Genomic DNA, 13,364 nt, shown 5'->3' on the forward strand with positions numbered 1-13,364 from the left:
ACTGGACTTTTTCCCCCATAGACTTCCATTCATACGCACGCGAATGCGTCAGACCTGAAACGCAAGCTCGTGTGACAAGTTTTACAGTTCGCTGCGTTACAAAGTTTAAGCTTGGTGATCTCTGACCTGCGAAATCGCATCGCATGACTGCGTGAGACCAATCCAGGATCAAAACATGACCTCACTGGATAGAAATTATAAAAATGGACCAATCACTCACTTTTTTAAAATGTCCAATCATCTTGTTTAATCCCGCCTCTTTTCGCAGTGCTGTACAACAGAATTTCGCAAGCTCAAGCTTTGCGACTACGGCATTATTCAAATTATTCAGTCAAAGTGAGTCTTGAGTAAATTATCCCACAAAATGTTCAACTCTTTTAAAATAAGTCAAAATATGAGCTTGTGAGTGCTCGTGAATGATGACACAAAATTTTAGGCTCTAGATTGAGCATTTTGTTCAAACTGTGAGTATGATCAGTGTACCATATAACAAGTTTTGTAAATGAAACTAAATATTTTCCTGGAAAATAAATAATCATTCATCAATAAGATATTTCTCTTTAGTACTCAAATACAGAAAAGGCTCTTTTTTTTAAACTTGTTTTAAGTATAATTGAAAATGAAGACTTGTTTTAGTGGAGTTACCAGGGTGTGCTTGATTTGTGTACTTCCTTCACCACTGTTCCAAATACAGAGCAGCAATAACACAACTGTGACCTAGACAGAGAAAGAGCTTATCCATACAGAGAAAGAGCGAGAGATTGGTGCAGGCCAGCTGTTCCTGGAATCTCTTATCCAGGGCTGCAGAAGTGTCCCTGTCATGGTCATCACATCTGGGCATGGAGACAGGAGCTGACATAAGTGCTTTCACTGATATACACACCGCCATTAATAATACATCTTGAGTCATCTTACGGCATGCTCTCTCATGTGTGATGATCCAGGAATGAACCTTTGGAACGAATCTCTAGTTACTGTACAGTTACTTTCACTCTTGTTTGTCCAAGTTTAAAGGGATAGTTCAAACATAAAAATGGAAATTCTGTTGTGTGGTTTCAAATCTGCATTGGCCCGTTTCCACTGAGTGGTACAGTTCAGCTCGGTGCGGGTCACCTTTATCAGGCTTGCATTTCCACTGCCAAAAGGGTATCAGTGGTTCATAATAGTCCAAAAGGTGATGATAATAGTTAAACATGGCAGTTTGTTCATGTTTAAGAGTATCAGAAGCACTTTAATAATCGCGCACAAGTTATTATCATCAGCTCAAATTATCACACACAAGCTCCCTGGAAAAAGTGAAACCCCTGTTTACCGATCCGCACTTTAGACAGCCTGGTAACCAACTATGGTGCACAGGGTAGATTCTGCTCTTCTTCTTGGCTTTGTGGCTGTTCAAGATGGTGACAAGGTTTGTTCAAGCTCGGGTCGACCATTACTTGTTATTATGTGTATATATTATTACGGTGTAATGTGTGGTCTGTGTAATTAAAAATGGCGGCTCCTTTGTTTTCATTCTCCTGCTTGTGAATGAGACGTATTTCTGTAAACCAATAGCGTTCAGCTGTGCATCTTGTTCCGCCTTTTGGAACCCTTTTGTTGTGCTAGGTACCCTTTCAAATGAGTACCCAAAAAGTGGTACGGTACGGTTCACTTTTAGGTACCTTTTGACAATGGAAACGGCCATAAAAGTGTACCGAATCGTACTGTACCGTACCATATCACTGTGGAAACGGGCTATAAGACTTACTTTATTCTGTCAAACTGAGAAGTTTACTGTAAAAAAAAGTCTGTTATTTAACAGTTTTGCATATTTTATTCTGTTTGTTTATGCTTTCAAATTACATTATGGGGCTTTTTCTTTGCTCTGAGAATTTAAAAAAATATGTTAAGTTTAACAAGGTGGATATTATCAACATTTTTTATTAGTTAGAAACCATGTAAAATACTTTTATGTATTTACTTCTATATACAGTTGAAGTCAAAATTATTAGCCCCCTGTGAAATTTTTATTCCCATGTGGTGTTGAACAGAGCAAGTATTCTGTCTTCTGTCGAAAGTCTTTTTTTTTTTTTTTTTCTTTTGTGTTTATTTTTGATTGGCTACAGGACAAATCACATCCAATGACTTGACCAGTTAAATTAATTAACCTAGTTAAACTTTTAAATTAGACCTTTAACTGAATACTAGAATACCAATATCGTGTAGACAAATAAATATGTAGACAAATATTATGTACTGTCATTCATTGAAATTCATTCATTCATTCATTTTCCTTCGGCTTAGTCCTTTTATTCATCAGTGGTCGCCACAATGGATAGAACCACCAACTTATCCAACATATGTTTTACACAGCGGATGCCCTTTCAGCTGCAACTCAGTACTGGAAAACATCTATACACTCTCATATTCACACACATACACTACGGCCAATTTAGTTTATTCAATTCACCTATAGCGCATGTCTTTGGACTGTGGGGGAAACTGGAGCACCCTGAGGAAGCCCACGCAACCTCGGGGAGAACATGCAAACTCCACACAGAAATGCCAACTGACCCAGCCGGGACTCGAACCAGCAACTTTCTTGCTGTGAGGCGACAGTGCTAACCACTGAGCCACTGTGCCACCCAGTTATTAGAAATTAGTTATTAAATCTATTATGTTTAACAATGGGTTAAAAAATCTTCTCTCCATTAAAAAGCACTTGGGAAATAAAAGAAAAAAATGAAATACAGATTTCACAGGAGGGCTAATAATTTCAACTTTAACTGTATGTTATTGATTATATAATAAATTGTTTTAAACTAATAAAAAATGTTGCTTTGCAAATAAAAATTGCTTTGTTATATGGCAGAGGTACATTTTCAACATGGAAAGTCTTCAAAGATCAATTGGAAAGTGTATATATTGTAAATTGAAAACACTTGTGAATCACTAAATGTGAAAAGTGTTAAATAATAGATATTTGTAACAATGTAGACAGATGCAGTTTCTTACAGTCAAGGAGAACTATGAAAATTATAAATTTTCTTTTAAGCTCTTGTTGTTATAAATGTATAAATGGTAAAACTGTCACTTTACTAGTTGAGTCTTGAGTTCATTCTTGTCCTCTTTTGTCTGCACAGGCAGTTCATCCTGAACCAGAACAGTGGTCAGCTGAGTGTCCGAGAGGGAACGGCCGCTGGTTTGTACAGTCTGCAGGTGAGGGTGGCAGATAAGAGCTGGCCTGACGTCACCTCGTCGGCTGAGGTCACGGTGATGGAGCTGCAGGACGAGGCTTTGAGGAATGCTGCCTCCATCCGACTGGCCAGTGAGTGGGGACTCCTTTCACAAACACTGAAATCTTAATACAGACACACTCTACATTGTAAAAGCGCTATATACTGTAAATAAACATGAATTGAATTGAATTGAAATGAATGAAAATGTGCATACACTACTTTTAATACATTTGTTTATATAATTTTAACTAAGCAATTGCTAGTACACAGTCCAAACACATGCTCTACAGGTGAATTGGGTATACAAAATTGTTAGTGCATGAGAGTGTGTATGAATGTGAGTGTGTATGACTGTTTCCAAGTACTTGGTTGCGGCTGGAAAGATATCCACAGCTTAAAACATAATCTGGAATAGTTGGCGATTCATTCCACTGTGGTAGCCACTGATAAATAAGGGCCTGTAAGAATGGTTTTTAACCACAGCGGTTCGAAATGTAGTTTTGCAGAATGACTAAAAAGTTATCAGTATGATGGTAAATAAACTACATTTCTAAAAATAAAGTTACCAGAGGTAGAAGGAGAGACAGGGGAGGGAGAGACAAAGAAAGTAAGTAGGCATTAAAGAGGCAGAGAAGATAGACTCAAGATCAGGAGAGGAGCAGAGCAGGAAAGAGCAGAGCAGGAAAAGAAGACAGAGCAAAGTTTACCAACTATTTTGTATCTTTCTTGACCATGTGACCAAAGCCCAAATACTGAGACATTTAAACTGACTAATCAACATGTGACCACATCGTAAAACCCCCAAAGTCCACACACCTGGCCCTGATCCTATCTGTATCTGCCTTTGGAGTCAATATGGACCTTCTTTGGTGAAAAAGACATGTTTTGCCATATAAACAGATCAAACTATTATGTTTTTCTCTTCATTTTAATTCTTTTATAACACATTTTATCTGCTTTTATGCTTATTTATTTTATTTTATTTATTTTTTTAGCATTTTTATTATTTGTTTTTAGTTCTCTTATACTTGTTTCTTTTATTCCTGTTTATGTAAAGCACTTTGAATTGCCACTGTGTATGAAATGTGCTATATAAATAAACTTGCCTTGCCTTGCCTTGCCTAAACAAATGCATATGATAATTTAGACTCTTACAGGTCTAAGCAGAAGGAAATTAAATGAATGAGTATTGTCTTGTAAAATACACTTCAAGTAACTTTTATATTGAGGTATAAAATCATTGTTGTAGTGCATGAAAAACTGCATTCGTTATTATTTCATTGATTACTTGAGTTGAATTTGAGTTAGCCCTTGTGTGCTGTTGGGTTATAATGTCGTTATAATGGAAATCACAGCCACTAACATAACGAAAGGGTAGTCAATTTGAACAACACACAAGGGTTAAACAAATACCTTACTGTGTATCCATACTATGATATCCAGAAATGCAAACTAGATGGATAAAACTATCTAAGCATATAATGAGCTTTAAAGCCAATAAATTGAAACTAAGCTAAAAACAGAAGCATGCTATTAAAAAACAAACACAAACCTAGTACATAAATAAATAAACACTCATTTGTACCTTCATATCACATTAGAAAAGGCTAATAATGTGGTTTAACCTTGAAAGTTTGTGTCAAAAGAGATTTTGTGAATATGTTGCAGTGGAATGCAGAATCGTATTTATAAAGGAGTATAATTCAATCCACAGCTTGTAAGTACTCTTGCTTTTTTCACACATGAAGAGGCAATTTGCATAAAGATTTTAAACAGACATTGACACATACTTGAAAGTACAGAGTCCGAATTATTAGCCCTCCTGAATTATTAGCCCCCCCTGAGTAATTTTTTCCCCAATTTCTGATTAACAGAAAGATCACATTTCTAAACATAATAGTTTTAATAACTCATTTCTAATAACTGATTTATTTTATCTTTGCCATGATGACAGTAAATAATATTTGACTAGATGTTTTTAAAGATACTAGTATTCAGCTTACAGTGACATTTAGAGGCTTAACTAGGTTAATTAGGCAAGTTGGTGTAATTAGGCAAGTCATTGTATAATGATGGTTTGTTCTGTAGATTATCGAAAAAATAATATTGCTTAATGGGGTTAATAATATTGATCTTAAAATGGTTTTTAAAAAATCAAATATGCTTTTATTCTAGCTAATATAACACAAATACGACTTTCTACACACAAAAAAATATATAGGAAATACTGTGGAAAAATTCCTTGCTCTGTTAAACATCATTTGGGAAATATTTGACAATAAATTCGCAGGGGGGCTAATTATTTTGACTTTAAAGGGCACCTATTTAACCCTATTACAAGATGTAAGATAAGCCCTTGGTGTCTCTAGAATGTGTCTGTACAGTTTCAGCTCAAAATACCTATCAGGTAATTTGTTAAAGCCTCCAGAATCTGCCCCCTTTTGGTGTCTGAGTACTGTTTTTGTAGCCTGTGGCTTTGAATGCAAATGAGCTGCTTCTCCCCGCCCACTGCTCCCACGTGTGTGTCGGCTTCTCATGCGTTATATCAGATAAACAGCAGTCAGTGAAAGAGAGAGATACAGATGAAGCTGAAATACAGCTCATTAGTCAAAAATACCACGTTTATTTTATGTATTTGTGGTGGAGTTTATTCAAGCCTTTCTGAAATGATGAGTCACACATGTGATTATATCGGTTAAGAATTACACAACGATTTTACTGTCTTTATTACAAACATGCTCTGTTTTAAAAAGTTTTAAACTTCACAATCACAGAGAGTTGGAACAGAAATTTTAATCTAAGTTTATTAGATTAAGTTAACAAATGTCCAGTGGACATATGTATACATGTTATCAGGGGCGTAGCAACCAGGGGGGATGGGGGGGATACCGCACTTCTATGTTACGTTGCAGTGGGCCTCAAAATCACTGGGATATTGGCCCTATTTTAACATCAGGAAATTATAAAAGAAGAGACTTGTTGTTTTTTTTATCACTCCAATATGACAGTGGACACACTATACCTACACACAGCTCTGTCCAAACAGCTTACAAAAGTTGATTTTCCTCATAGGTGGCCTTTAACTGTATGTGACTACACTAATAAATATAATACATTGTAGTTTTTAACGTTTTTTTTCTATATGTTTATCGTACACAGATCTGACAGCGAATGAGTTTTTCCGTGCATCAGCGAATGAGGAAAGCCGATACATGCGTCTGCGTCGCCTGTTGTCTGAACTCTTCCAGACAGACGTGGAGAATGTTGACATCTTCAGCCTGGCCAGCGGCAGACAACCAGCTCAGCATCACCTCAGCGTTTGGTTTACCGCTCATGGCTCGCCGTACTACAAACCGGAGAAACTTCACGGCTATGTAGCCATGCACAAAGCAAAGGTGACAAAGACACTTTCACACCAAACCTCATCTCCTGCGTGTCTCAGACATGGAGTCTATGGAGCCGTTTGCATTTACACGCGTCTCACACCTGCACTAGGAGACACACTGCACAACGGGTCAATGAATATTTCATTTCCATGTAAGGTATGAGATGGTGGGCTGTCGCTTTGGGTCGGCGGGGCATGGGGGGAGAGGGATGCTGGGATTAAGGACTGGATGGAAAGAACATGTTGCTCCCTGTGCAGCTCTATAAATCAGGTGTAGAGTGGGTGTTCTTCACAGCCCAGCGTGGCGCTAATGCTCTCAGCGAGATGATGTTGATGCACAACACAGAAAGCTGCGCTGACATTTTTACAGCCGCTGTTGAGGGATGTGATGGACTACCCTTGAGAAGGACCCCCGTCACTCCTGAACAAACAAATAAACACGCTCATGCTAACAAGCACATGTGCACAGCTACACAGGAAAAATGACTTGTGCTGTACTTTAATCTGCGTAGGATGTTTAGGTGTTTTTTTACGTTCACCAAAAAAGAATATTCCCTCATCTAGCTTCATGTTTGTGGGTCTGGGTTATTAAGGCATTAATTTCTGTCATCATTTACTCACCCTCTACTTGTTTCAAATCTTTTTGAGTTTTTTTCTTAAAAACGTAGTATTTGGTTTTCCTGTTATGGATGTCAATGGTTACAGGTTTTCAACATTCTTCAAAATATCTTCTTTTGTGTTCAACAGAAGAAAGAATCTCATAAAGGTTCTGTGAAGAGTACATAATGAGTAAATCTTCAGTTTGACGTGAACTATCCCTTTAGCTTTAACTAATTTTGTTTTAATCTCATTTTGCATTTAGTTTAAATCACATGAAATATGAAAGATGATCATCAAAAACAAAACTTATGATATAATTAAGATGTTAATATACACACACAACAGCTTTTTCTGCTTCTCTAATCTGATATAAAATAAATATGTCGTTTTTTTTTTTTTTCAGAATAGAATATTGCAGTAGGGGTGGCACAGTGCTGAAATAGTTGGCGGATCATTCCACTGTTGCGACCTCTAAAATATAGACTAAGCTGAAAAAAATGAATAAATGAATATTGCAGTATTAAATATAAATTTATTTTGCGCACATAATTTTCATTCATTCATTCATTTTCCTTCGGCTTAGTCCCTTTAATCGTCAGGGGTCTACGACTAATTTAGCTTATTCAATTCACCTATACCGCATGTCTTCGGACTGTGGGGGGAAACCGCACAGTGCTAACCACTTGGCCACTGTGTCGCCCCTTCATGTTAGTGGGTCAGGGTTATTAAGGGGTAGTTCAACCCAAAATTAATTCCTGTCATCATTTACTCACCCTCTGCTTGTTTCAAACCTGAGTTTTTTTCTTCTGTTAAAAACAAAAGAAGATATTTTGAAGAATGATGAAAACCTGTAACCATTGACTGCCATAGTATTTGTTTTTTCTACTATGGATGTCAGTGGTTACAAGTTTTCAGCATTTTTCAAAATATCTTCATTTCAACAGAAGAAAGAAACTCAGGGTTGGAATCACTTGAAGGTTTGTAAATAACGAGTAAAGGGTTTGCACGCTAAGTCTGAAATGTTCGTGTGCGTTTTTTTTCGTAATCATATGCGAAAAATTCATCACGTAAACAAACCTTGCACATTGAGTTCGGTGCGTATTAATCAATCCATGACGAGAAAACGCAAAACATTTCGGAGTCAGTTTAAGCAGTAATACTTTCTCCTCTCATCTCCAAAGTAGAAACAGGAAGAGCAATAGGCTGCATATTGTGTTCATCCAATATAGAGGAAGGAGAGTTCAGCTTATTATCAAAGAGTTGCGCAGGATTACCCTGAAGGTTATATCAGGAAATCAGTGGAATTTTGATACATTGCTTGTAATACTTCACGTAAACATCCTGGACAGAGACTCGCATTTTATGACATAGATGGCGGCCGTGTTGACGTATCGAAGCAACAGACCGAAAGAGGACCATGCTTTTCATTATAATGTCTATGGGCAGTAGGACACACACACACACACACCAAGCAGCAGCCAGGGAGAGGTGCGCCAGTCACTGAATTGAGCATATAGGGGTTCTCAGCTGTCCGTCACATTCAGTCTTTATTTTATTCATTGTGTTTGATGTCATAAAGTTGTATGCAGCTCAAATGACGGCATTCTGTATTTAGCTTTTTGCTTGTACGGTGGCTCTGAATTGTCAAACCTCCTCTCAAATCACTTTTTCGAATGTGAAAAGTGGAAAAATTTAACCTAGTTTGTTTTTTTATGATGGAGGAAAGTTTTAAAGCCAGTGTGTCGATATGATTCACACAACCTGAGGTCAAATTTATTTTTAACGTGTAAAAATTACTGACAAAAATTTCGGATTCAGTGTGCAATAACCTTTAATCTTCAGTTTGGGGAGAACTCTCTTTAGCATTAACTAACTCTGCTTTAATCTCATTTTGTGTTTAGTTTAAATCGTGAAAGACGTGGAAAACAATTGATAATCAAAAACAAAACTTAAAATGTTAATTAAATAGAAACAATTTTTCCATGTTTCGAATCTGATATAAACAAATATACATCAAATATAGTTGTTTTTTTTCTAATAGCACACTGCAGTATTATGTAGTAAATAATTTTTTGTGCACATTTGTTTTTAAATCATATGCTCTTGTAATTTTGTTGTAGCCATTACAGCTAGACTTCTTCTATGAAGGTTCACTGGTGCTGTGTTTGAACAACCTTTCATTCTTAAGATCAACCAATAGCAAACCATATGAGATTGACCAACAGCAAACAACAAAACGTTACATTAATTCTCAAACTAACAATAAACATAAAGTCCTAAACTACTATATTTTTTTCTTTTCCAGAAAGTTGTTTCACTAGGGTGCCATAACAGGGAAGAACAGACTATCACAACTTCCACTCCTTATTGATTTTAATCAGGGTTCGTGTGCTTGTCTTTCAGTTGGAGTCTGCTCTGGGAGTTACCATTCTCCAGGTGGGGGTGGACGAGTGTGCATATGCAGCCTGTGGTCAGACAGGTGGCTGCTCCAGCAAGGTGACGTTCAGTGAAACCCCTACAACCCTCAACAACGGCAACATCTCTCTGGTGTCGGTTTCACCTAAAGCTAGTGTTCAGTGTGGGTGTCTGGGCCGAGAGCGCGTTCATCTGCACTGCTCCTCATACTCACAAAACCCCTGTCTGAACGGAGGCACCTGTGTGGATAGTGAACTAGGCTACAGGTAAAGCAGTCATCTACCACTCAAGTCAGTTTAATAACAGAGTCATGTTCTATGCACTTCATGATTTTCCAAGTACAATGTGATCCTGGATTAACATTATTGATAGAAAATGTAATCCATCCCTATTCCCTACCCCTAAACCCAACCATAACTGTAAATTATTCCCAAAATCTGAGGGGAATAGTAGTTGGATAACAATCATGTAGAAGTACATAAACCTAACCGTAAGCCTTAAAAGTTAAATGTATGCCTTAATTCTGATTGGTTAATTGGAATGTTGTTCCAGTATCAACATAGATGTTAATCCAGGAACATGTCCAACTGGGTGAAATCAGGTTAGGGGATGTTCTACAGTTGAGATTAAAACTAGAGAATGGTCTATAGTTTACTCAGTTTTGAGGACTGTTCAAAACGCACTTTTGTGATTAAAGCTGCATTTTTTTGGGTCTGTGGGAAACATTATGTTCCTCATCCTGTGAGAAACTGAAATTGTGTGAAGAAGTCAGTGAAAGATGAAGGAGGATGTGCTGTGATTGACCTGCACACTTCTTACTTAATTTGACTGCTGAAAATGTCATAAACTGTAGTTGGAATCTTTGTTCATGCTACAGTTACTCTACTGTAATCTAAATCTAATGTTAAAACATCAAGGTATAGTCACAACAAACATTTCTTCATATTTTAATTACATTTATATATTTTTTTTCTAAAAATCAACAGTTTATATTCTCTAACTTTGAGTTTCAGTTTATATGATAGAAGAATTGTTGTTTTCAACCATGTGATGACATGGTTGAAGACATAGTTCACCCAAAATGTAAAATGATGCCATCATTAACTCACCCTTGACTTGTTTCAAACCAGTTTGAGACATTTTTTGTTGAATACAAAAGAAGACGTTTTGAAGAATGCTGGAAACTGGAAACCATTGACTTCCATAGTATTTGTTTTTCCTAATATGCATGTTAATCGTTACAGGTTTTCAGAATTCTTCAAAATATCTTCATTTGTGTTCAACAGATGAAAGCATTAACTTATCTCATTTTGTATTTTGTTTAAATCACTTATGAAATGTGGAAAAAAAATGTTAATCAAAAACAGAACCTAAAATATTAATTATATACAAACAGGGTTTTTTTCTGGTTTCGAATCTGACATAAACAAATATACAACAAATATACAACAAATATATATATATATATATATATATATATATATATAAATATAGTTGAAGTCAGAATTATTATCTCCCTTTGAATTTTTTTTCTTTTTTAAATATTTCCCAAATGATGTTTAACAGAGGAAGGAAATTTTCACAGTAAGTCTGATAATATTTTTTCTTCTGGAAAAAAGTTATTTGTTTTATTTCGGCTAAAATAAAAGCATTTTTTAATTTTTTTAAAACCATTTTAAGTCTACAGGACAAACCATCATTATACAATAACTTGCCTAATTACCCTAACCTGCCTAGTTACTCTAATTAACCTAGTTAAGCCTTTAAATGTCACTTTAAGCTGTATAGAAGTGGCTTGAAAAATATCGAGTCAAATATTATTTACTGTCATCATGGCAAAGATAAAATAAATCAGTTATTAAAAATGAGTTATTAAAACTGTTATGTTTAGAAAAGTGATGAAAAAATCTTCTTTCAGTTAAACAAAAATTGGTGAAAAAACAAACAGAGGGCCTAACAATGTGCACATATATATTTAAATATTTTTAAATCATATGATTTAATTTTTAATCAAAGCTACACCTCTTCTATGAAAGTTCACTGGTGCAGAGTTTGGACAACCTTTCACTCTTAAACCACTAAGTGGTTACAGGTTTTCAACATTTTTCGAAGCAACTTATTTTTAGTGTGTTCAGTAACACAAAAAATAAACTCAAACTGATATGAAACAAGTCAGGGGTGAGCAAATTATGGCAGAATTTTCCATTTTGGATGAGCTATCCCTTTAAGTAATGACTGATCTTCTGCTCTGTCACAGGTGTAAATGTCCCCCAATGTTTGATGGGCCAGAATGCCAGCAAACCAAACACAGCTTTCTTGGCAATGGCTATGCTTGGTTCCATCCCATAAAGCCATGCTTCCAGAGCCACATCTCTCTGGAGTTCATCACGGAGGCAGCCAATGGCCTGCTGTTCTACAACGGCCCAATGGGAGCACCTCAGCCCAGAGAAAAAGAGGACTTTATTGCACTGGGTATGAATGATCATATTTCCTGTTTTTGTGCATACAAAATGAGCAACTGCATATATATTACACATATCACAAGTATGTTATATCACAAATATATTTAAGTGGGGGCGACACGATGGCGCAGTGGGTAGCGCTGTCGCCTCACAGCAAGAAGGAGATAAAACGTTACCTCACAGGGTTGTAATGGGTGGGTAAGCGTTTTAATTACTTGCAGTCTCCTTTAGGCATGGGACGATAACCCTTTGAAAAAGTCAAGGTTTAACAATCGCCAAAACTTTGTTATATTGTTCCTTTATGTCAGGGGTGGCTAAACGTTTTCGTATGAATGGTCAAAAATCAAACATCATTATGAGCCCTGGGCCGATGGTAAATATACCAAACTATATTACATTAAATTTGCCATGCGTAATTTACTTCCTAATATTTTTTAAATAAATAGAAAGCATTACTTTAAATAGTAAAAGATAATGCACTAACTATTTAAATTATAACTTATTGCAAAAAAAACAAAAAAACATTCACATTTATACCACAGTGGAGTTAAATGCTACTCTAGTCAAGCAGAATCTGGCTTTGACTTAATTTGCTCACCAAAGTTTCTGCACTGTCGGGTAACAGTATGTACAATTAAATGAAAACTGATTTATCACTTATTTATGATTAATTTACGCTATTTAATTGTAACATTTAATTTTTAGAAAGCTTTTAACAATCAAGCAAACAAAGGGTTTCATTTAATTTGAATTGGCAATCTCGAAACATCCCCATCATTCTCCCTCTCTTCTCTTTTACGACTATTTTATTTCGTTTTTTAGTAGTATCTCCAGCTGAAAAGGACCCTCCAGATCAAAAGCTACTGTTCCAAAATTTTTAAACGTTTCTCAAAATAAAATGTATTGTGTTCAATGGGGGATACTGTTGTTGTTTTTTACACAGACATTTAAAAAGATCATGTTTTAGAGCAACAATCACAATACCGTGATACTATGAAACCGTGATATTTTATCCAAGGTTATCATACCGTCAGAATATTATACCGGCCTAGTCTCCTTCCTTGCCATAGTAAGCTACCACCACACAACGCATATGTGATAAATGACGTCAGTACATGAGAACCGCTTTTGATTATTACTGAATCAATACCGAATTGTTCATGTCTGCATCCCAGTGCATCGAAGAAACAATTAATTTTGACTCCCCATTGGATAAGTTGTCGGTTCATTCCGCTGTGGCAACCCCTGATAAATAAAGAGACTAAGCTAAAAACAATATAAATG

At 36.1% G+C, this 13,364-nt stretch overlaps 1 protein-coding gene across 1 annotated transcript in view; it reads left to right on the plus strand.

Annotated features, from left to right (window-relative positions):
* The window catches only part of si:dkey-22o22.2 (neural-cadherin), a 249,114-nt gene that overhangs the window by 212,870 nt on the left and 22,880 nt on the right, over positions 1 to 13,364 (plus strand). Inside the window, exons 20-23 of the mRNA XM_056475635.1 lie at positions 3,123 to 3,307; positions 6,378 to 6,613; positions 9,607 to 9,884; positions 11,876 to 12,090. Coding sequence (XP_056331610.1) covers positions 3,123 to 3,307; positions 6,378 to 6,613; positions 9,607 to 9,884; positions 11,876 to 12,090 — 914 coding nt within the window. The remainder of the gene's footprint in view (positions 1 to 3,122; positions 3,308 to 6,377; positions 6,614 to 9,606; positions 9,885 to 11,875; positions 12,091 to 13,364) is intronic.

Source organism: Danio aesculapii, chromosome 16 (genome assembly GCF_903798145.1).
Source record: "Danio aesculapii chromosome 16, fDanAes4.1, whole genome shotgun sequence".
Lineage (NCBI taxonomy): Eukaryota > Metazoa > Chordata > Actinopteri > Cypriniformes > Danionidae > Danio > Danio aesculapii.